Genomic DNA, 22,193 nt, shown 5'->3' on the forward strand with positions numbered 1-22,193 from the left:
CCTCACCACTGACTTTCATGTTATGAAGATTCATACAAGCCTTAAAGCGGTGGAACCACCCATGGCTTGCAGCAAACGCCTCTTCAATATCTCCATCTTTATGAGCATCGTAATGGATTGCCACTTCTTTGCGCTACCCCCCTCCCCTTCAGGACTCTTGCGCTTAATTGCAGACATTTGCAGTTAAGCAATTTGTACAGTGGTACCTCGGGATACGAACGCCTCTACTAACGAACTTTTCGGGTTACGACCAGCTCTGGCCGCAAAAATTTACCTCGATGTGTGAACTCCACCTTGGGGTACGGTCATTTTTCCGCCCTGACACGTGGCCCGCAGCCATTTTTCTGTCCCTGACACGTGGTCCGCGGCCGTTCTCCCGCCGTGCCGCGCCCGGCCGTTCTCCCGCCGTGCCGCGCTGCGCCCGGCCGTTCTCCCCCCGCACCGTGCCACGGCACATCCGGCCTTTCTCCCGCCGCGCTGCGCAGCGCCCAGCCTTTTTCCTGCCGCGCGGCGCCCGGCTGTTCTCCCGCCCCTGACGCATGGTCCGCGGACGCCAGTACGGATTAATGGTAATTACTTTGAACTTTATGGGAAAATTTGCTTCGGGGTGCGACCAAATTTGGAGGGCGGAACGGATTAACCGGATTTACATTGAACCCTATGGGGAAATTTGTGTCGGGTTACGACCAACTCGGGATACGCCCAGAGTCACGGAACGCATTAAGTTCGTATCCCGAGGTACCACTGTAGTTGCCACACACCAAACACAACCAACCATGTGAGAAGTCAGGACCGGAAGTTGGCACCGGAAGTTAGGAGATGGTGGGGAAAGGTTTTTGGCGTGCTTTCTCCCATCTTCTGGCTCAACTACCGGTTCCAACTTCCAGTTCCATCTTGTTCATATCAGCCAAAGTTTACAACTTGAAAGTTCGTATGTAGGGAACCTTTTGTATATCTACAGTGTAGCTAGAATAGGATGGGCTTTCTTACTTCATGGTCTATAAGCGCACCCCCCCCCCTTTTGTGTGTGCCAAGGGATCTTATATCAAGAAATTGGGTATTCATAGCAACCTTTCCCATCCAGCCCTAGACTTCATTATGTATTCGATAAAGCTCAGGCTAGTGTCATGTTTCATGTTGTCTTATTGTCTTGAACCTACGGAAGACCACATGTCTTACCCATTAGTTGCTGGAACTAAGATTGAATATTACCTGAAGATAGTGAGCAACTAAGTATGAATGTAGCTGTGCATAACTAAGGCTAAATTTAAAGGCGGACATCCTACTCTTAGAATTGAAATAATACATGCAAGGTATTGGAGTGCTTTTTATAGAGGTGTGTAGCTATTTCAGTCTTGGGTTCTGAAGCTATTCCAACAATTCTGGAAATGTTCTGAACTCAAAAAGTTTGTTTTGAATTAGATTTGAGTTTGAGCTGAATAGAAACATTTCCAGGAAGATCTGAATAGCTGTTTTGAACTGTAAACATTTCAAATTTGAAATATTTTGCCCACCGCTGCTGTTTTAATTTTAAAGAGAGTTTGCCTCTAGTAATATAAAATTGCATGATGAAAATCTAACAAATAAAATTCTGCCATGAAAAGTTAGAAGATTTAAGGTGGATTAGTACCTGTAATGGGTTGTGAGAGTAACCTTGGTGCGATCTGTGGGAAACTCTGTTGGTCTGCCTGCCGTAAACATAAATAAAAGCAAATATTCAGATTAGGAGCTGCAAGAAGCCAGTATGAAAGGTGAGTTTTTGAAAGACCACATACCTAAAAATATTTTTTTTAATGTTTACTTTATTTAGAACCGCAATTACTCTTTTTTAGGAAAATCATAATGTAGAGAGAACACAAAGATCTCTTTGCATAAAGACATCTTTGTACAGGCCAAGGATATGTACCTCATTATGAAAAATATTTATACAGGAAGAATGCAAAGCTACATTTGTGCCAATACATTAATAGCCACTTTATCATAGTATGGCTTAGGATTAACTCTGAATGGATTTGGTTTCCAGATAATGCCAAATTTTCGATGAGTGATGCCAGAGATGTTGCTTGTGAACTTTTGGGGGACCATATGAATAAGCCTAATAGGAAATTAAAGATTACTGGGAGAATCAAAAAGGTGAGTCAGTATATCATGGCTGTAAGGGCAGTAGAAGGAAGTGCCAATCGTTCCTTCTTTTTCCCAGGCTCAGATGTCTTCTTGCATCAGCAGGTCTGGGGAATCTTGTAATCTGCAGTAGATGGGGAGTAAATCCTAAGGGGAGAAGTGGACACAGAAGGGTAGCAACCTACTGAATAGCTTATGTACCCAGAAGGAAAATATGATTGGCTGGACAAGGAGCACTGTACTCTGCAGCATTTTGTTATATATTCTTTGAATGGAAGTTTTCCAGATAAATATATTTGTAAAACAAGCTTTTGATTTGGCAGGACACAGCGCATCATGAAATGGAGCCATGAAATGGATCCTGTACTCTCTAATCATTTTATTTTTCTTTAACTTGAGTATTGGGGTGTTCAGAGCCATTATCAGCCACCTGGTTTTAATAACAGGAAGATTTTCAGCCAAGCTAAGATAGGCTTCCCACCCCCTTCCCCTTTCTAATTCATCTACATAGGAACAAAAATTTGTTAACTCTCTTATGAGCAGCAACAAGCTTTTAAGAAGCATCTGTTACAAGACATTTCAGCTTCTAGTATTTGGATTTATTCTTCCTAATAGCAGTTGATCAGTCTGTTTTTTTAACATACAGACCTTTCCACACAGTCAAAACTTAAGAGTGGACCAAATTTTAAAAAATACAAATTGACAAATACATAAAAATAAGTAAAAAATAAATAAAAAGTTGCTCTGCAGTGAGATGGCCGGTGACAAATTTGAAATATAAATAAAGTAAATAAAAATCCATAATGCAACTTAATTTAAAAATTTTTGATATAAACATTGGGACATTCTGACCACCAAACCATTATCCTCTTGATAGTGGAGCCCATGCATTTTAGGAGAAACTCTATTTTCTGGAGAACTTTTCATGGGCACGATAGGTTGAAAGCAATAGCATAATTAGATAGTACCATGTCCGCCAGCAAGATACTTCGCTTGTGCCACTTTGGTCTGACCTGTATTTGTTTGTCAGAGAAGTAGAATTCTGACAAAAAACATTTTAACTTGTCCCATACTCTACTATGCATCATAATTCTATAAGTTTAGAAACAGACACAAAAGTCTTTATTCCTCTTTACTTCAGCGTGAGTTACTGAGTTCTGAAGAACTGTTAAAACATTTTCCTCTTTTTCTAGTGGGCTAACATTATGGTAGAACATTGTATTATTGTTAGAAGAACTGCTATTACCATTAAAGAGGTGTCATGTCTTTAATTTCTTTTGTATTTGCTAAGTTCAGTAAAGTTTTGCAGCAGGCTAGATACTGAAAATGTAACACATAGTTTTACAGTAATAAATAATTAAATGAACTGCACATATGGAGGAAGATCTTTACAAATTTCAGAAAGCCAATTCCATTTGATTCATTAAGAATCAATTTGGGGAATGGGTGGATCATTTCCATAAATCATGGAGACAAATATTTACAGTTAAAGTACAGTACCAGCAACCTCATGTTGAACTATCTTTGGTAGCTATAGATTAAAAGCACTAGACCATCAAAGCTATTTTCTAGGAATCATCTTGTGACCTATAACTTGCTCTGCACCTCTATAATGCATTGTTTTCACAGCATTCTCTACATGTGAACACAGGGCTCTTTCATGCAGGTGTGTTTATGAAAAGAAGCTACAGCTTGCTACCCAAATGTTGAAATTATGAAAAAAATTAACCTTTATATGATTTAGATGTTCGTCAGAATTGGACACCGTTGGAGCAAACAAATATCACATTTGTTGATCTATTATTTTTCCTTCTTTCCCTAAATATTTAGCCTTTGAGAACATTAGTCATGACAAGCATGTCCTCTGAGTAAGTACCAGGTATTGTGATTATGTTTCTGTGCATACATATCTTCATATCTTTGTAGATCACAAAACTGTCTTCATTGTCTAGTATCCTCCAGTGTTTGGATTTCAACTTCCTGAAATCTGAGCCAATATGGCCTCAGTAATGCAGGCCTATGGCAACATTTGAGAAACAACACTTCCATTAATAGCTTATATTTGTATGCTACAATTAGAAAAATGTAGACATATACTGATTTCAAACCCTAGAGTTCAAAGCTAGCTTTGGTTATACAGTATATACTTTCTAAATGTCTTAAAAACACGTAGCTAATACAGTTTAATTACTTAAAATCATTTACTTTTATATAAGAAGAATGGTTAAGTTACTTTAAATGGGATGGTACATTTAGCAAAAGAATGATACTGTTAAATATTTATGGACTATGTTAGCATAGAGATAAACACAAAACAAGTTTCTTACAATCTATTTGTTGTATTATGAAAGAATGCGTGCTTATTCAGAAATAAGTCCCAGCATTACTTATCTATAATAGGGAATAGCACCCACAATCAACAGGGAATAGTGTTCAGTGGGTATTACTCCCTATTAATTGTGCTTCAAATTGCAGTATGGAATAAGACCAGGTTATCTGTATAGATCAAATTCAGAGATTTTTAAAAAAGCAATTCAGTATTTGTTTATTATTTGTTGCAATTACTTCTATATGCAGCATTCCAAAATGACTCCCAGTTTACAACAGTGATCTAAAAAATTTTGTGTTGTTGTTCAGTCGTTAAGTCGTGTCCGCTCTTTGTGACCCCATGAACCATATCACGCCAGGCCTTCCTGTTTTTCACTGCCTCCCTGAGTTTGCTCAGTTTCATGCTCATTGCTTCAGTGATACTATCTAACCATCTCATCCTCTGCCATCCCCTTCTCCTTTTGCCTTCAATCTTTCCCAGCATCAGGATCTTTTCCAAAGAGTCCTCTCTTCACATTAGGTGACCAAACTATCTGAGCTCGAGCTTCATTATCCTTCCAATGAGCAGTCAGGGTTGATTTCCTTTAAGATTGACTGGTTTGACCTCCTAGCAGTCCAGGGGACTCTTAAGAGTCTTCTCCAGCACCACGGTTCAAAGGCATCAATTCTTCGTTGCTCAGCCTTCTTTATGGTCCAGCTCTCACAATATCAAATTAATAACAGCACCTACCATCCTGCTGCCCTAGCTCAGTGGTCACCATCAAGTCCCTCATGCTCTCTCAAACACCATTTTTATGGCTTTCCTATGGGAGCAAAATGGGGGCCAAATGAACCACCAGAGGATGCTATTCCAGAGGGAACGAGTTACCACAGAGACCACCACCCCTCAATAAACCTCATGAAAGTGGGTATCTTAAACATCCTTTTCTGAGATGAATGTACAGGATGGGATGTTTCTACTAGGAGAAGGTGGTCTTGAAGATACATGGGAGCCAAGCCACACAGTGTTTCATAGATTAAAACCAACACTTTGAATTTGACCCAGAAGCTTATTGGAAAACAATGTAGCACTCAGAAAGCTGATGTTATCTGACTGTAGTAGCTCTTATCTGCTAATTGGTAGGCTGCTATATTCTGTAACAATTACAGATTTGATTCATCATGTAAAGGCATGTAAGTTTAGCTTGGAGGTGATGAAAGTGATGAGTTACCATGTTGTTTTATTTTGCCACTATGTAAGTAGATGTGTGCAAAACATTCAAAGGTAGAAACATTCTGACCCCTGAAACCTCATTGGAAATATTTTAACATCAGAATGGGCCTGTCCCAACCTTCACTATGCAGCCAGAATAGCTCATTAGCTGAAGTCAGAGTGCTTCCAGTGGAGCTGGAACAGCCCAAAGTAAACACACCTTTTGGCCATTTTAATCTTGTGTATTTTACACACCTCTTGCAATAATGTTTATATTGTAACTGTAAATTAATCATTTCTGTAGAAGTGAATTAAGTTATTAAAGTCTACTCTCTGTTTCTTCTTAAAGGAAGCAGGATGTAATTGTACAGGTAGTGAAGAAGCTGGGAGGATTTCTATCTTCTGATGAAGTATGCAAAAATACAAGTCATGTAATTGCAGGGAGCCCCCGCCGGACTTTAAACATACTGATGGGAATTGCTCGAGGCTGCTGGATTGTCTGTTATGATTGGGTAAGTAATACAGATGACTATCAATACACTATTTCTTTTTGCATTAAAAATATGATCATTTATTTAGTAACATTAACTGATGGTAAATGAACATGAGATGCAGTGTATGAGATAAAGGTTGCTGTTAATCAAGGTTGCTTAAGTTTATTAACTATTACTGTTTAAAGCAAAAGAAGCATGTAAACATATATAACATTACATTATTACCATGTTTTTTTTTAAAATTGAGGATGAATATTTCCTATAAACCAGGAGTGTGAAATGTTTTGGTGGTCAAGGGTCACACTTCACATTATGTGGATGGTGGAGGATTGCAAAGTGAATAGGCCATATCACACTTGTAGGTGGGGCTGAGGTTTCAGAGCTCACATCCATGACTCATAAGAGTGGAAAACAATGCTATAATTTTCAGCAGTCATGGTGAGAAGAGGCTCCAAGGTCTCAAAAGAGTTTTTGGTGCCAGTTCTAAACTTGGGACTGCAGGTTGCCCAATGCAATTTTTATAAAAATTCTGAAGTTTGGAAATCTATGAACAGTGTTAGAGAAAACTCTACACTGGAATAGTTTTGCAGTTAAAAATGCTAAAATCCAGATTTTTTTCTAAACAGATCCTTTAAGCTCTTCTATTCTCCCCCTGCCAGGCCAAGTTATACTGGAAGGACAAGCAATACAAGGAAATAAGAAAACCTCTCTACAAAAATAAAGCTTGGCTTGCACTTTCCTGGACCTTACCTGTTCCTTGGATTATTAATGTCCATCTACTGATTCAGATAAATTGGAGGCTCCAAAATGGAATATTAACATGTACAGCTGGGTGCCTTATTTGTTTATATTTTCAACTCACTGTATGATCATTGAAGATGCCTCTTCTGAGTGTAAAAAAAAGTATTGATGAGATTTGGCCTTCCTGCTATTGTTACAAAATATCTAGTGAAACAAGACAGTAACAACACAGGCCCTCAAATTAACGATAAGCTTGTATTCCTACTATGCGTACTGATTTTCAAAGTCAAAGAAGCAGAAGGCTCTAATATCCCACTTTCCCAGACTGGAAAGGTGCAGCTGCAGAAACAGGAAGGCCTTTAATGCCAAGGGATTTGTGTCACAGATGGATCATATTTTCTGTAATCATATTCAAAGAAATTATCTCCATTCAGAGGCTTCTGAATCAGGATTGTAAATACAGCTGATTACACTGCCCATTATTGTATATTAAATATTTTTTAAACTGCAACTTTTCTGTAGCTGATTTTTTAAAGAGGTGGACTACAGTGGAGCAAAAAAGTATTTAGTCAGCCACCAATTGTGCAAGTTCTCCCACTTAAAAAGATGAGAGAGGCCTGTAATTTTCATCATAGGTATACCTCAACTATGAGAGACAAAATGGGGGAAAAAATCCAGAAAATCACATTGTCTGATTTGTAAAGAATTTATTTGCAAATCATGGTGGAAAATAAGTATTTGGTCAATATCAAAAGTTCATCTCAATACTTTGTTATATATCCTTTGTTGGCAATGACAGAGGTCAAACGTTTTCTGTAAGTCTTCACAAGGTTTTCACACACTGTTGCTGGTATTTTGGCCCATTCCTCCATGCAGATCTCCTCTAGAGCAGTGATGTTTTGGGGCTGTCGCTGGGCAACATGGACTTTCAACTCCCTCCAAAGGTTTTCCATGGGGTTGAGATCTGGAGACTGGCTAGGCCACTCCAGGACCTTGAAATGCTTCTTACGAAGCCACTCCTTCGTTGCCCGGGCGGTGTGTTTGGGATCATTGTCATGCTGAAAGACCCAGCCACGTTTCATCTTCAATGCCCTTGCTGATGGAAGGAGATGTTCACTCAAAATCTCACGATACATGGCCCCATTCATTCTTTCCTTTACACGGATCAGTCGTCCTGGTCCCTTTGCAGAAAAACAGCCCCAAAGCATGATGTTTCCACCCCCATGCTTCACAGTAGGGATGGTGTTCTTTGGATGCAACTCAGCATTCTCTCTCCTCCAAACACAACGAGTTGAGTTTAGACCAAAACATTCTACTTTGGTTTCATCTGACCATATGACATTCTCCCAATCCTCTTCTGGATCATCCAAATGCTCTCTAGCAAACTTCAGACGGGCCCAGACATGTACTGGCTTAAGCAGGGGGACACGCCTGGCACTGCAGGATTTGAGTCCCTGGCGGCGTAGTGTGTTACTGATGGTAGCCTTTGTTACTTTGGTCCCAGCTCTCTGTAGGTCATTCACTAGGTCCCCCCCTGTGGTTCTGGGATTTTTGCTCACCATTCTTGTGATCATTTTGACCCCACGGGGTGAGATCTTGCATGGAGCCCCAGATCTAGGGAGATTATCAGTGGTCTTGTATGTCTTCCATTGTCTAATTATTGCTCCCACAGTTGATGTCTTCACACCAAGCTGCTTGCCTATTGCAGATTCAGTCTTCCCAGCCTGGTGCAGGTCTACAATTTTGTTTCTGGTGTCCTTCAACAGCTCTTTGGTCTTGGCCATAGTGGAGTTTGGAGTGTGACTGTTTGAGGTTGTGAACAGGGGTCTTTTATACTGATAACAAGGTCAAACAGGTGCCATTACTACAGGTAACGAGTGGAGGACAGAGGAGCCTCTTAAAGAAGTAGTTACAGGTCTGTGAGAGCCAGACATCTTGCTTGTTTGTAGGTGACCAAATACTTATTTTCCACCATGATTTGCAAATAAATTCTTTAAAAATCAGACAATGTGATTTTCTGGATTTTTTCCCCCATTTTGTCTCTCATAGTTGAGGTATACCTATGATGAAAATTACAGGCCTCTCTCATCTTTTTAAGTGGGAGAACTTGCACAATTGGTGGCTGACTAAATACTTTTTTGCCCCACTGTATATAGCGTGATGTTTATTTTCTCATGTTTAACCTATTCAGTACTGGCTTGGCTATTTGATTAAACAGGATGACTTTGTATCACCTGTAAACTGAATATTTTTCTCACTGATTGGCTTCCTATTACCAATATCCAGACTGACTTGAATGCACAGAGGCATATGACCCATGGTCAAGATATAGAGCTGACAACTTTTGAAACAATGTTTAATATTTAGACAGGTCCTGCTACAAGATTCTAGGGATGTAAGGGTAAAAGGTTGAATGGAGGGAGGTCCCAGAGATTTGGTGATGAAACCCAGGAAAAAAGCCATCTATTCCAATAAGTGATATATTAAACATTAGAGCTAAGATGACGAGCAAACTGCATTGCCTTGTTCTTTCCGGGCAGCTGGCTCCAAAATATATGATAGAGGAAAGAACTCAAGACTGATTTTTTTAAGTGATCTGCTTGGAATCCTGTTAAGATGCTAGAAATACCACTTTGTCTGACGTATTGCAATTAAGGAATAAGTGTATTTCAGTTTCTTATCCAGTCATTAATGCTTCTGGGCTATTCATTCTAGTCTGATTTGATGGGAAATATGAGTATAGGGAGATTCAGCAAGTGTTTGGCATTGTTAATAATGCTCTTGCCTTAGATAATAAGGGTACTGAATATTTTTACAGTTAAGAAAATGAAAGAGGACACTCGTTTTTTAAACTATAATTTTTAAAGAGGGACCAGTAGAGGAAATGGCACATTTAAGTAGGTAACTGCAGAGGATGTCATTTTGTTCCTGTGGAAAAAGTCATTGACTGGTTTTAAACTGCATTTGTTTTGATCTTTTGTTATAGTCTCTTTGTAATGTTCCTTCCGGGACTGGGCATGTTAAATCACTGTTCTGAACATGTCAGCTGTTACCACTGATCTAATAATGAATGGCATTAATTGTTGCAGTTTATCTTTTTATTATGCACATGTACAGTTTTGCAGTGAGAAATGGATTTGGGGGTAGAGAGTTTGGAACTTTTTTTAAAAAAAATTATATTTCAGATTTGTCACCACCCATCTCACTTTTTAACAGAGGTTTGCACAAAAAATATTGATCTTGAGACATATTTTGTGTGTGCGTGTGCTTTGTGAAGAAGCTATTTTATAGCAAATTAGCAATTTTTGGGACTAATAAATCTTAGGACAAGCAGTGATAAATGTTGGGTAGTGTCTAAAGAAATCTTGAGAAAAGTGGGTGGCACTTCAGCCTATGCATTGAGAATTTTCTGGTTTTCATTGCATCTCCTCCCTAGATATAGCCATTGTGATTAAAGAATTGGAAAGTCCTCTGATTCATTCATAAGGAATAGTGGGCTATGTAAGGAAAAAAAATGCATTCACAGTCTTGCTGCTGGATACATGACCCTGGTTTTTATCAATTTCTCTGAGACACAGGGACAGTGGTTTAATGTATGTAGATCTACCAACCAGCAAGTTAAGATTTTCAGTTTCCTCAAATATTTTCAGTTCATCTAGTCAAAACTGTCAAATAGCTTGGTCTTCTGTTGCACAGTCCCTGGGGCCAAGATGCCTGGCTTGGTTCTATATATATTTTAAAAGCTGTTGTTTTATTGACTGAACCCTGCACTGAGACTGATGAAGTTGCTATGGCAAGAAATATTTTAATGAAGAAGAAAATGGACAGCTGCTTCAAGTGGTTCAAAGGACATTGGGGCTGCTCTTCTTTGAACAGACATTTCCTGTTTCTTCACACAGCAAATTTGCTTCTGAAAAACTTTGTGATTAGGGTTTGTTGATTGAAACAAACATACAAAAAGATTCAAATTCCACACACCATTGATCTTGCCCTTAAACATCTCTTTTCAGCCTGAGCATAGTCCACAAATTTAGAAGCCTGTTTCTATTATGGGGTAAACTTCAGAAAAGTTTCAATAAACTAAAATATATTGTGTGCAATGTTTTTTTTGCCATGGCATATCTAAAACATAGCTATGTGGGATTTATGAAACAAAGCCTGAATATGCTAACAATTCAGCTGTTAATGATCTATTTACAGTGGCTGCTTTACACATTTTTAATGTAGCTATTAATTTTAGCTCGTTTCCGTTACTGCCTAGGTTTTGTGGTCTCTGGAACATGGCTACTGGATTTCTGAAGAACCCTTTGAACTGTCAGTGGATTTCCCTGCAGCTCCTGTAAGTAATAAAGATTTTGCTTTTAACTTTATCATAGAATATGTTAATGATCTGGCTGTCATACATCAAAGTATATGCAATGGAGAATATTGATAGGGAACTGTATCTCCCTCAACCGGTCCCAGATGAATGTTCCTCAAAAGATGTGCACCCTTTCAATCTTTTAATCAGTAGCTTCTCTTTCAACTAGAGTAAACAGAAGCAGATCTTCCTAAGGTGTCCAAAATACTGAGAAACTGTAATTAACAGGTATTGTTTTAACAGAAAGGAACAATAAAGAACAATAGTCCAATTTTCTTATACATTATACTGAGTTCACATACAGAGTTCTGTAAATTGCAAGAATATTTTGAGCTTTAAAATACTGATACAAACATCTGATATGTAAGGTATAAAAATAGTGGTCTGTTATATACTCAGTATTGGATTTTTAAAAAGTCATGAAAATATAGAAATATTTTTATACAGCCTTATTAAATATACTGATATGTGTTACCAAATATCCTTGAATGTGTGATTACTAAAGGCAAGAATCTGGATATAGGCATTAATTACAAAATATTATTTACATAATTACAAGGAACAGCATGAAATAAGAATAAGATACGGTATAGTTTACAAAGCAGTGCTCTTTTTAAGGTAGCCATTGGAGTTCAATGTTAAGATATAAAGTAACATTTAAGGCTGAAGAAATTTTAGATAATCTAGATATATTTCACAGTTCCAGTTATGCACAAACTTCATAAATGTTCATGAAAACAAAGTTCTTAAGCTTCTGCAGAATCCTTCTAATATTCTCTTTTTAAAATCATTATTGCATTAGTTATTTCTTCTTGCATGACTCTGAACTGTGATGAAATTCAGCAATGCTGAAATCAGGACTAGAAACACTGATTCCTGTAGGATGCATATGTAAATTGTCCAGACAGGAAAATTGGTCATGGAGCATCCATGGTTTTACATACTTCTCAAATAAAGTATGTTAAAATTATTTCAACATAATTTTCCAACATAAAAGTATGAACTTTTTTAGAAATCTGATGGACGGATCATCATAGTTGTGGCTTTGAGAGAATAGCCTGCTCCTTTCCAGTAGTACCATTTAATGCCTTTAAATTTGTTTGTGTTCTGTCGCAGTGGATAGTATAGACCATTTAGATTGGAAGGCCCGCATGCATCAAACCACCATCCTGTATAAAAATAAAAGGAACCATGAAAGGGGAATAGATTCACTCTATTTTTATATCGTAAATTAGACATACAACTTCGTTTTTAAAGCAGTTAATTAGAATATTCACACATAATCGACATATTTTCAATATTTTCACCTCACGCTTCAACCTAAGGTTCAACTTCCAAATGCTAATTCAGAGCACCCTTCTGACAGTAACTCCTTTAGAGCGCTAAACAGGAAATCCCTCATGAAAGAGGCAACTCTCAAAGCCAGTGTTTGGTATTCTGGAAGCCACCTTGATCCTTGTTTACCACTTATGCCTCAAATGAGCTACATTGGATGGGCACAATGCCCCATTGTGTGTGAGCACTGAGCTGATTCAGCAGAGTGGATGTTTACAGGCCCCCAAAGTTGAACATTCTTTAAAACATAATATGTCTATCATTAGTAGGGGTCCAAATTAAATCTGCAGTGATTCCATCTATGGCCTAAATCCCAGAGAAAGACAGTTCTGTGAAAATCATTAGGACAAATCAATTATCACTAGTTTCTTTCTTTTATAAATATGTGTGTGAGTGTATATATATATAAATATTACTCTCTTGAATTTTTTTTCAAAGAAGCTTATAATAAAATGTAAAAAAATACTTTCAAAGCTCAGGAAAAAAGCAATGTTATCTCTATAAATATCATGAACATTTAAAGAAAAATGAAACATTTCATTAAAGTTTCAAAGTGGAGGGCAATAAAAAAAACCCTCCTATAGGAAGGTGTTCTAGAATTGGGTGCCATTCCCACAACCCATTAAGGATTGTTTCCCTCAGTCAAGAAGGGACAACCAGAAGATGACAGATACTTAGACACCCCTTATGAAATGTCAGTGGATCATATTGCTTTACCTATTTGTTTGGGCAACCTGGAAGCCTGCAACTGACACAAAGTTCTCAGAGTTGCATATATCCTTCATAATGAGGAATGGTGGTAATTCAGTCTGTCGTTTTTCTCTTTTTCTTTTTTGGTGCCTTTGAGTCAGTGTTGACTCCTGGCAACTGCCTGGACGAGTCCCTGCAGTTTTCTTGCCAAGGTTTTTTCAGAAGTGGTTTGCCATGGCCTCCTTCCCAGGGCTGAGAGTGATTGCCCCAAGGTCACCCAGCTGGCTTTGTGCCTAAGACAGGACTAGAACTCATGGTCTCCCAGTTTCTAGCCTGGTACCTTAACCACTACACCAAACTAGATAGTTGATTTGTATACAGTAATTCCTGGATAATATAAAAAATCTACATTAAAAATTATTAGAAGAAAAAAATGCTCTGTCATATTAGAGTTATAGTCTGTTGTTGTTGTTGTTGTTGTTATCCATAATAGCACCCTCTACAGTTTTATAAATATAGCTTAGTTCCTTGTTAAAATATAAAATGCAATCTTCTAGATTAGATCAAATGCCTATCTACCCCAGCATCCTGTTTCCCATTGCAGTCATCCAAACTGCTATGGGAAGCTCACCGGCCAAATTTTTTTATTTTCATTTTTACAAAGCTATATGCCACCCACTCCCAAATTATTCTGTAAGGATTCACAGTATAAACACACAAACATTAGAAAGTATGTGTGCAATTTTTTTTTAAATAACCACCCAAACTAAAAACTAAATGCCTTGGGTGAATAGATAGCTCTTCAGAGTCCTTTTAAACTAATAAGAAGGGGACATCCCTCAATTCCAACAGCAACCTATTCCAAAATGAAAGCCTCACAGAGGAAAAACAGTATAACTATTGTGGTTCTCCAGCAACTACTATTCAGAGGTATACTGCTACTAATCTTTGAGGTACTACATACCCATCAGTAAATATATTTGGCTGTAACTCTTCAATAGAAATTCTGTGGAGTAAACATGGATAGAGGGCACCCTACAACTTCTGTACTTTCCTGGATTACATTGTTATTCTCACTTTTCCCAAGCAAATCTGTTTAATTTTTCATTGCATTTCGTTCAGTGGCTGATGTTGATGTTAATGCTAATGAAATAATGCCTTTGTGGGCTTTAATGGATCTCATTAAGGGGGTTAACTCATGGAGCCAGGGCCAGTGTGTTAATTCTGAAATCTTCCAAGCCTGATTAAATTCTCACCAATTTCCTGAACCATCTCTGTAATTTAGATGGCATTCTCAGAATGGTGTGAGTGATGGACGTGGGCACTTTGCCATCCTGAGTTTCCAGTTCATGGTCTCATGCTGTGATTATAGTCTTCCACTGGTACAAAAGGTGAAAAAAGCACTGACTGGACTATGCTTGCCTCCTCCTCTATCTTCTTCCTTTTAGATTTTCTCTGCTGTTCCAGAGAAGATACTGAAAAGAGACTTTTACAGTTACAATGTTTGGAGCTGGTCCAAACATAAAGTCTCCAGGTTGAGCTCAACTCCTGGTGTCTTCATGGTCACATCTGTGTAGTTTTCTTTGCATGGTACAGAAGTGGTTTGCAACTGCTTCTTCTAGGAAGTTTTTCAGCTTCCCAGTCTATCCTAAAGTCCTGGTATTCCCTGGTAGCCTCCCATCTAAGTACTAACCAGGCCTGTCCCTGCAACTTGCTAGTATAATATCCTGCTAGACTTGCTTTGGTTTATTTATACAACTCATTGTGATTTTTCAACTTTATTATAACAGCTGGCATAAACAAATTTATCTGTTTTTTACTTTATGGATAGATAAAGTGCCAATAGAAATAGGAAGAGTGTGAGAATAGGAAGAGAACAGAAAATGCTGCTCTTACCTCCTGTTAACATTTGTGAACATTTGCAGATGCATTTGTCGTTGTCTACATCCTTTGTGCTAAACCCATTTCCTGGTTGACTGATGCTGCTTATTTTGCCGGCTGTACCTGTAAGTCCTTTAAGGTTGATTCTGTAGAAAAGCAAATTGGGAAACAAATTTTTACAGGCTGAAGTAGTTGCAATGGATTTTCAGTAGAGAGGAAATATTTTCCAAGAAGTATCCTGTTCCCTTCTCCGGTTAACAACCTACGATTTGCCTTTTGGAGAGTATGCCAGGGACTTTTTGTCAACAGCATATGTTGTTCTGAAAAAGATTAATATGTTTGCTGCTGAATTGTTGAATTAGCTTTAAAATAACAAAAATAATAAATAGAGGTAGTAAGTCTTAATCAGTTGCTTATACTCCAGAAATCTGTATGTGAGAAGTGGCATGTACTATACATGAAAATACTTTGAAATCTTTATATAAGAAATTACTGATAAAGACTTTTATTATTCATTCTGGTTTGCTCCTCTTTATATAATGATACCAATCCTTTATCATTTTAGAATTCATACAGAGGTGAAAGCAAAGAAGAGTGGGTTGAATCAGTGACCCATGTTTTTTGGTTTTTCCACTTAGGGCCACTTGGGTTCAATATATACTTGGGAAGGGGGGGGTGTATGTGGGTGCGCGCGCACACACATATGACAACAAGTGGAATGGAGTGTTAAGGTGCTGGACTAGGAGCAGGGAGACTTGGATGCATTTCAGAAGGAAGTATATTTACATATGCATGCATAGAAATTATTTTTAATATTATAAAGGGATTGGGATAATAACCTCTTTTGTAATGGTTGTCTTTGTCAACATAAACTCTGTTATATAACTCAACTATTTCCAAATGAGGAAATAGTTGGGTTGCAGTAAAAATGATTTTGCTTCCCAGTCATAAAGGACCTCCAACGTCTGTATGGTATTGCAGTTAAAAGCTTAATAGAGTAATCCTAACCCTAAACTTGCTTGGAGTTGGAGGCAGGGGAGGGGGGAATTAAAGATAAAGATTCTTTGCAGGACAAAAGGTTTCTGTAATGACAATATTTTCTTTTCCTTTATTGATGCTATTCTCACCCCATTAGTTCCACTGGGGAAAGTGGGAATTACATATTCCACTTCTAGCGCCAACAGAGGGGAATTCTGATCAAATCAAATCTTTAGGCCTTCCTCGGTGAAGAAAAGGGATCTTGGGTCTATTTCTTTCTTGCACCAGCTTTGAGGCAGTCCCCTTTGGAGACTCATTTGTGAACTAGCTTCTGCCAATAGGACTCTTCTTGCTCATTGTGCTCCCAAATTATTCTCATTCCCTTTGGTTGGCATTCAAGGAGCTCAGGACTGCTTGTAAGTTAGCTGCTCTCTTCCTAGATGATTTTGTAAGTAGATTTTGGTAATTTTTAATGATGCAAAACTAATAAACTGCTTTTTAAAAATAAACTGATTTAACATAGAGTACAAGTAGCCCTTGCTTAATGACCATTCGTATAATGATGGTTTGAAGTTATGACGGCCTCAGAAAGGGTGTTTACAACTTCTAGCCGTCATAAAACTTCCCCCCACATGGCCACGTGGCTGCATTTCGGGCGCTTGGCAAGCACCCCACAATCATGTGATCACCATTTGCAATCTTCTCTGCTGGCTTCCCAGAAAGTCAATGAGGAGGAGGGGAGCTGAAATCCTTCTGCAGTATTCAGGAACAGAGCTCAAATCCTGAAGCTTTGAGCTCCATCCCTCCAGCCCACAAAGGATTTTCCTTCCATGCACAGAGAGGAGCTGAAATCCTTATCTGGTCTTCAGGAACGGGACTCAAATCCTGAGATCTGAGCTCTGTTCCTCCAGCCCCATGCATGAAGGGGAGGGGAAACCCTTTGATGGGTTGTAGGAACATTTGAGAGCAAAAGGGCTGCCTACCATGAGGATTTTAGCTTTGTGAGGAGCTGATATCCTTCAGCAGGCAGCTCTTTTGCTCTGTCTGCTTAACAACCGCAAATGGGAGTGCCCGGATTGCAGTCGTTGAGCGAAGCAGTCACATGGGCATCTCACTTAATGACCGCTTCACTCAACTGTTGAGATTCCAGTCCCAGTTGTGCTCATTAAGCGAGGACTACCTGTATGTCTGCTAATATATTTGTTTATGTGTCTTTCAGTGTTTTCAGAAAGAGGAAGTAAATAGTTTTTTTTCTGAGATTTCATGGATTCTCCTCCCCTCCCCCTAAATTCTGTCTGAGGACAGAAAGCAGGTAGTAAGATTTTTTTAAAAAAATTGACAGCATAAAACGTAATAAGGAGAATACATACTATTTCTTGGGGGGGGTGCAAAGGGAATTGCTCATTAGTGATGATGGGTAGCTGTGTTCTTGTTTCCAGTCTAATCTTCCTGAAACTGTGCTAATTTAGTATGTAAATACACAAGAATTATAGCTATATTTATTCATGATAGCTGAGATTCACAGCACACCTACTAACATTATTATAATATTCTAAATCATTGGTTGATATAAATGCAAAAGTTAATTTCTTAAAGCGCTTTTCAGAATAGTGATCACTGATCAGTATTGTTTGGAAAATTATGCGCCAGTGACTGAGGACCAGATAAAATGCATACTCTACTCCAACTTTTCTTAAAACAAATAATCGTGCCAGGCCCTGAGTAGAGGAATGGGATAGGAGATAGGTCTGTTTAATACATTTTTCAAAAAACAGCTGACCTTCCTTCCCAGTTCTATGTGCACAAGTATGGCATGCAAATGGCATTAATGCATTAAGTAATTAATGTCATGGAAGAACAACTTTGCATTCTTTTCTGTGTTGACTTACCTGTATTTTAGTTCTTCACTTGCTAAGGAAAAATGCTCATATAAGGAATATGCCTCATTTCCTTCCCAGTCTTTTAATTGTATTTTCAGAACATACTGCTTCTGGTTGGTTAGCTGAAAAACCAATTCATTTCCTAGCCAGTATTCTCCAGAAGGGTTTCCAAATCCCTGTAATTCAGATTAGATAATTAAATATATTAGTTTTGTTTCATTTTGAGGTCAGCACTTCACACCTTTGAAAAAAAATAATAAGTCATCATAATTGCATGAAGCCTTCTGAATTTCTCCATTTTGGAAAAGTGGACTTGAACAAGCACAGATTTAGAAATGGGAAAACCAAGTGGAACCATTTATTTGTTAGCTCTGGGGGGAAATTGCCATAAAAAAAGATCATCCATGTTTTAAAAAAATAATTGTAAATTAAACATTGCTGTGTTAATAGACAATCTATATACAAGTTATATACTTCCTTTTAGAACACAATTGCCTTGTGTATTTTCCTCCATTAACAGGTAATACTACTCAAGTTTTAGGGAAAGAAAGCAGAGTTGTAAGTAGGAAGGAGATGGTTGAGATGATTCTTTGGATTCTTCCAATTTTGTTACTGCAAAGTTTTAAGCTTGCTGTATCATCAGATGACATTCTTTGAGACAATACATCTTGACAAAAGATTATTAATAGCCTGTAAAAATCAGGTGATAGTAATCAAGGGATGTCCAATAACAAAGAAAGCCCAGAGCATGGGTAGGTAAACTCAGCCATGTTTATCCAAGTAGGTAGAAGCAGGAGGGGAAGTCAGGCCTATATTCAAATTAAAAACAAACAAACAAACAGACAGTCCATTGCGGACAACCATGGAAGCAAGAGAAGAAGCACTGAGGATATCAGTGTATGAATCCTATAGCATTAATGATTCCTCTACAAATCTGAAAGGGAAGCAACATCTGTTGGGCATTGGTATATGAGGTAGATTGGGCTCCATGTACATATTTCTCAAATATATATTTGTAAATAAATGCAAATACTGTAAAATGCTGCTAGATCTCTGTGACCTCATTCAAAGAAAACCCATCCTAGGGTAAATGCCAGAATTCTGAGATTCACAGCCCAGAATAATGGGTGAACACAATATTTATCTCTATGAAGCACTGTTTATCTTTCACATTCTAGCTCAACAGTACAGGCCACGGCCGAACAAGCAAAAGGCTGTAGGTTTAATTTTCTGACTTCTTCAGTGAAAAGGTTCTTGGATATTAATGCCGGAAAATATTTAAAATTACAAATTGATCAGAGTGAGACTATGTCATTTAGAACAACAAGAGCTTGATTAGACTCTATATTAAGAGTCTAATCAAGAATGCTCAGAAGTGTATTCAGAGTTCACTGAGTTCATCATGTTGTTTTGCTTACCATTTTATATTCGGCCCATGTTCGGTCAAAATCTACACTGCCATCTAAACGTTGCTGAATAATCGTCCAGCCTCCTCCAGCTGTCTCCATATCACAGTATGTCTGTCAGTACAAACAGGTATAGAAATTATTACTTAATTCATTTTCTCCCATTTAAGATTAAAGAGTTTACAAAACTCTGCCTATTTATGGGAGGCAAAATTTGCTTGCTCATATATTTTTTTATTTCCTATGTGATATAAAAATACAGGTCCCATCGTCATGTAAGAGGTGATAATGAGTATGTACTAAAGAGTATAATGCATTGTGCAGAGAAACAGCACTGACATGGAGAAGTATGGCTGTGTATTCCACCACTACTCGCATGTAAACAAGCAATCAGGTTTCCCTCTGTGTTCGCTTTGAGCAGTATTAGGAAACTTTCTAAGCATTATCTCTAGCTTTGTGTCAGGATCTGTAGTATTATGTCTGTTTATATGAGCACATATAATGAAAACATGTTCCTGAAGTGACTGTGAGTGCTGTCTAGCTCTCCATCAAGCAGATCCTGTATTTCACTGCCAAGTTTGGTTTCCAAAACACTTCTGTTTTTGTTTTTGAAATCTTTTTCTGGTTGCTTTGGGGGATACCTACGAGCCGAAAACTAAAAAACAGCATTCGTTGGCAAAAACCTGTATAATTAAGGTTTCCATTAGAAATATAATGGCATATAAAGCATAGCACTGTCTTTAGAAATTCTAACAAAATGTTTAAGGGGTTATGCTTAATAAGGTTCTTTGGTTATCTAAAGAAGACTGAATTGTTTGACTATGAAAGGGCTTAACTGAGAACTGAAAAGTGCAAGAGGGTCTCCTGTATTTACTGTAAATGATCTGAAACAGCTATTACATTCACTAAGATATCAAACTGCTCAGAGTAGCACTTTAATATAATGTATAAATGTGGTCCACTAAACATGAGAAAGAAGCCTGAACTGGGGGGGGGGGGGGAATGACCAATGAGATCTTGGGTTGTGTCTCTCAACAATAATCCTCCACCCCACAGAGCTAACAGCTTCTGCATCTTGAGGTATTTATGAAGGGCATGCAGGCCAACTATTTCAAGAACAAACTCATGTTACACCATATATATTTCTTCCTGAGTTTCATACAAAAAGACCAGGTATTTAGCCATTATTTTGTAATTTAAGAAATAGGAAAAGCAAGATGATGCTAACAATAGCACAGTAGTATATCTTCAATAAGAAAGTAAGAATGTCAGCTTTGCATTGCGCTTCCTAACGAAAGCTTGCAGGGGGAAGAAAACAAGATTAGTAACGTACATTGTGCTGCAGTGTTTATAAGTCCCTTGAGAGGCCAGAGTGTGCATTGACAGGAAAAGATCAAAACATAAACAGCCACAGTCTGGCAAATAAAAGGCAATTTTGTTTCTCTGCCCAAAATATAATATAAAACAACATCAATAGCACTGTAAATCCCGGTCTCACAAAAAGGTCATCAATATTTTCCCTAAAAAGGTAATGACAGTAATTCTGGTGTTTCCATAGGCAGAATGAAATCCACTAGGACTGTTTCTGCAGAACTTCAGTTTTCCAGGAGTATTATGTGGGACTCCAGGCAAGTTGCATCAAAATTAATGAAGGCTAAGCGGTAATAGTAATTGATGGATTACACTCCTAGGCTGGGATAATCCATTAAACTTCTGCAAATAAGACAGAGAGTGGTGGCAGTCTAAACACTATAATCATTGTACTCCGTGTAGCAGGTCTGGGAATAAAAATTGTACCATCAATCATCCTGCCTAATTGTTGGCCTAACACTGACCCCACTTTGAGACAGTTTTTTAAAAATATATAGAAGCCTAGTACTAATATAGAAACCCAATTATACTTTGAAATGCATACGGTTGACATATTCTAGTATATACTAAAGATAGCATCTCTGATCAGAACTGGACTTAAGCTAGTTTGCAATATCTTCTGTTAACCTGAGAGTAAGATTCTGCATAGCTTTCCCATGAAGATAGAAAGCTATTGCTTCCTTTTTCTAACCTTGAAAGTTGAGTGGTTAAGTTTTTTAACTTATATAAAAATATTTCTGATACTGAAAGAGTTCCCCATTCTGATAAATGCAACCAAGAGAATATAATACCTTTTTTTCTTCTCCTGTATTAGATATAATTAATGTGTAAATACCACTTGCTGTAAACCCCATTTTGAATGCTTCTGAGCAGTCTTTGAAACTGATCTGTTCTTTTCCAGTGACCAAGGCATTCTTGGATGCTAAAAAGCAAAATTCAAAAACATATTAACAGAGCTGTCGTAAAAAATCTCTTACATTTAGTCATGTTGTAGATCTGATCTATATACCATTTTTTCCACCTGCCCCCTTTCCACCATTGCACACCATTTATTCCAGCCTTTTCAAACTGTTTACTGTTTAAGTAAGATCCATAAATCTAGTTTCCTTACAATACAAGGTTGCTTCCAGTCATTTAATTGTTTTTCCATACTTCTTTGATAGTTAGAACTTAGCCCTCTTGACACTGGCAAATGTTCAGGATATTTTTTTTCCACATTGGCGCTGAAGCCAACATGGTTTGTTTACTTGTTTGTGCACTACTTAAGAGATAACATCAGCAAAAACATTAGTTTCAGAAGTTCTCTAAGACTATTTTTAAGCTGTAAGACTAATAGGGCAGAATCAACTTCCTTAAAGAAAACAAATATCTTATGAATTGATTGTGGAATACTTGTAAACACAAGTCAGACCCTCA

General features: G+C 37.9%; 2 protein-coding genes across 3 annotated transcripts in view; one reads left to right on the forward strand and one right to left on the reverse strand.

Annotated features, from left to right (window-relative positions):
* Window positions 1-22,193, forward strand: part of MCPH1 (microcephalin 1) — a 122,985-nt gene that overhangs the window by 22,571 nt on the left and 78,221 nt on the right. Inside the window, exons 9-12 of the mRNA XM_007433959.3 lie at window positions 2,024-2,133; window positions 3,952-3,989; window positions 5,991-6,153; window positions 11,138-11,215. Of these exons, the coding sequence (XP_007434021.2) occupies window positions 2,024-2,133; window positions 3,952-3,989; window positions 5,991-6,153; window positions 11,138-11,215 (389 nt within the window). The remainder of the gene's footprint in view (window positions 1-2,023; window positions 2,134-3,951; window positions 3,990-5,990; window positions 6,154-11,137; window positions 11,216-22,193) is intronic.
* The window catches only part of ANGPT2 (angiopoietin 2), a 108,417-nt gene continuing 97,572 nt past the window's right edge, over window positions 11,349-22,193 (reverse strand). For both annotated transcript variants that reach the window (XM_088136844.1, XM_007433960.4), the window contains exons 5-9: window positions 21,569-21,699; window positions 19,419-19,520; window positions 18,010-18,176; window positions 15,158-15,288; window positions 11,349-12,405 (exon numbers count right to left, since the gene is read on the reverse strand). In XM_088136844.1, coding sequence (XP_087992970.1) covers window positions 12,245-12,405; window positions 15,158-15,288; window positions 18,010-18,176; window positions 19,419-19,520; window positions 21,569-21,699 — 692 coding nt within the window. In that variant the 3' untranslated portion in view covers window positions 11,349-12,244. The remainder of the gene's footprint in view (window positions 12,406-15,157; window positions 15,289-18,009; window positions 18,177-19,418; window positions 19,521-21,568; window positions 21,700-22,193) is intronic.

Source organism: Python bivittatus, unplaced genomic scaffold, assembly GCF_059951505.1.
Source record: "Python bivittatus isolate LINGU-HERP-01145 unplaced genomic scaffold, Pbiv_v1 ctg000020_np1212, whole genome shotgun sequence".
In the NCBI taxonomy this organism is placed as follows: Eukaryota; Metazoa; Chordata; class Lepidosauria; order Squamata; family Pythonidae; genus Python; species Python bivittatus.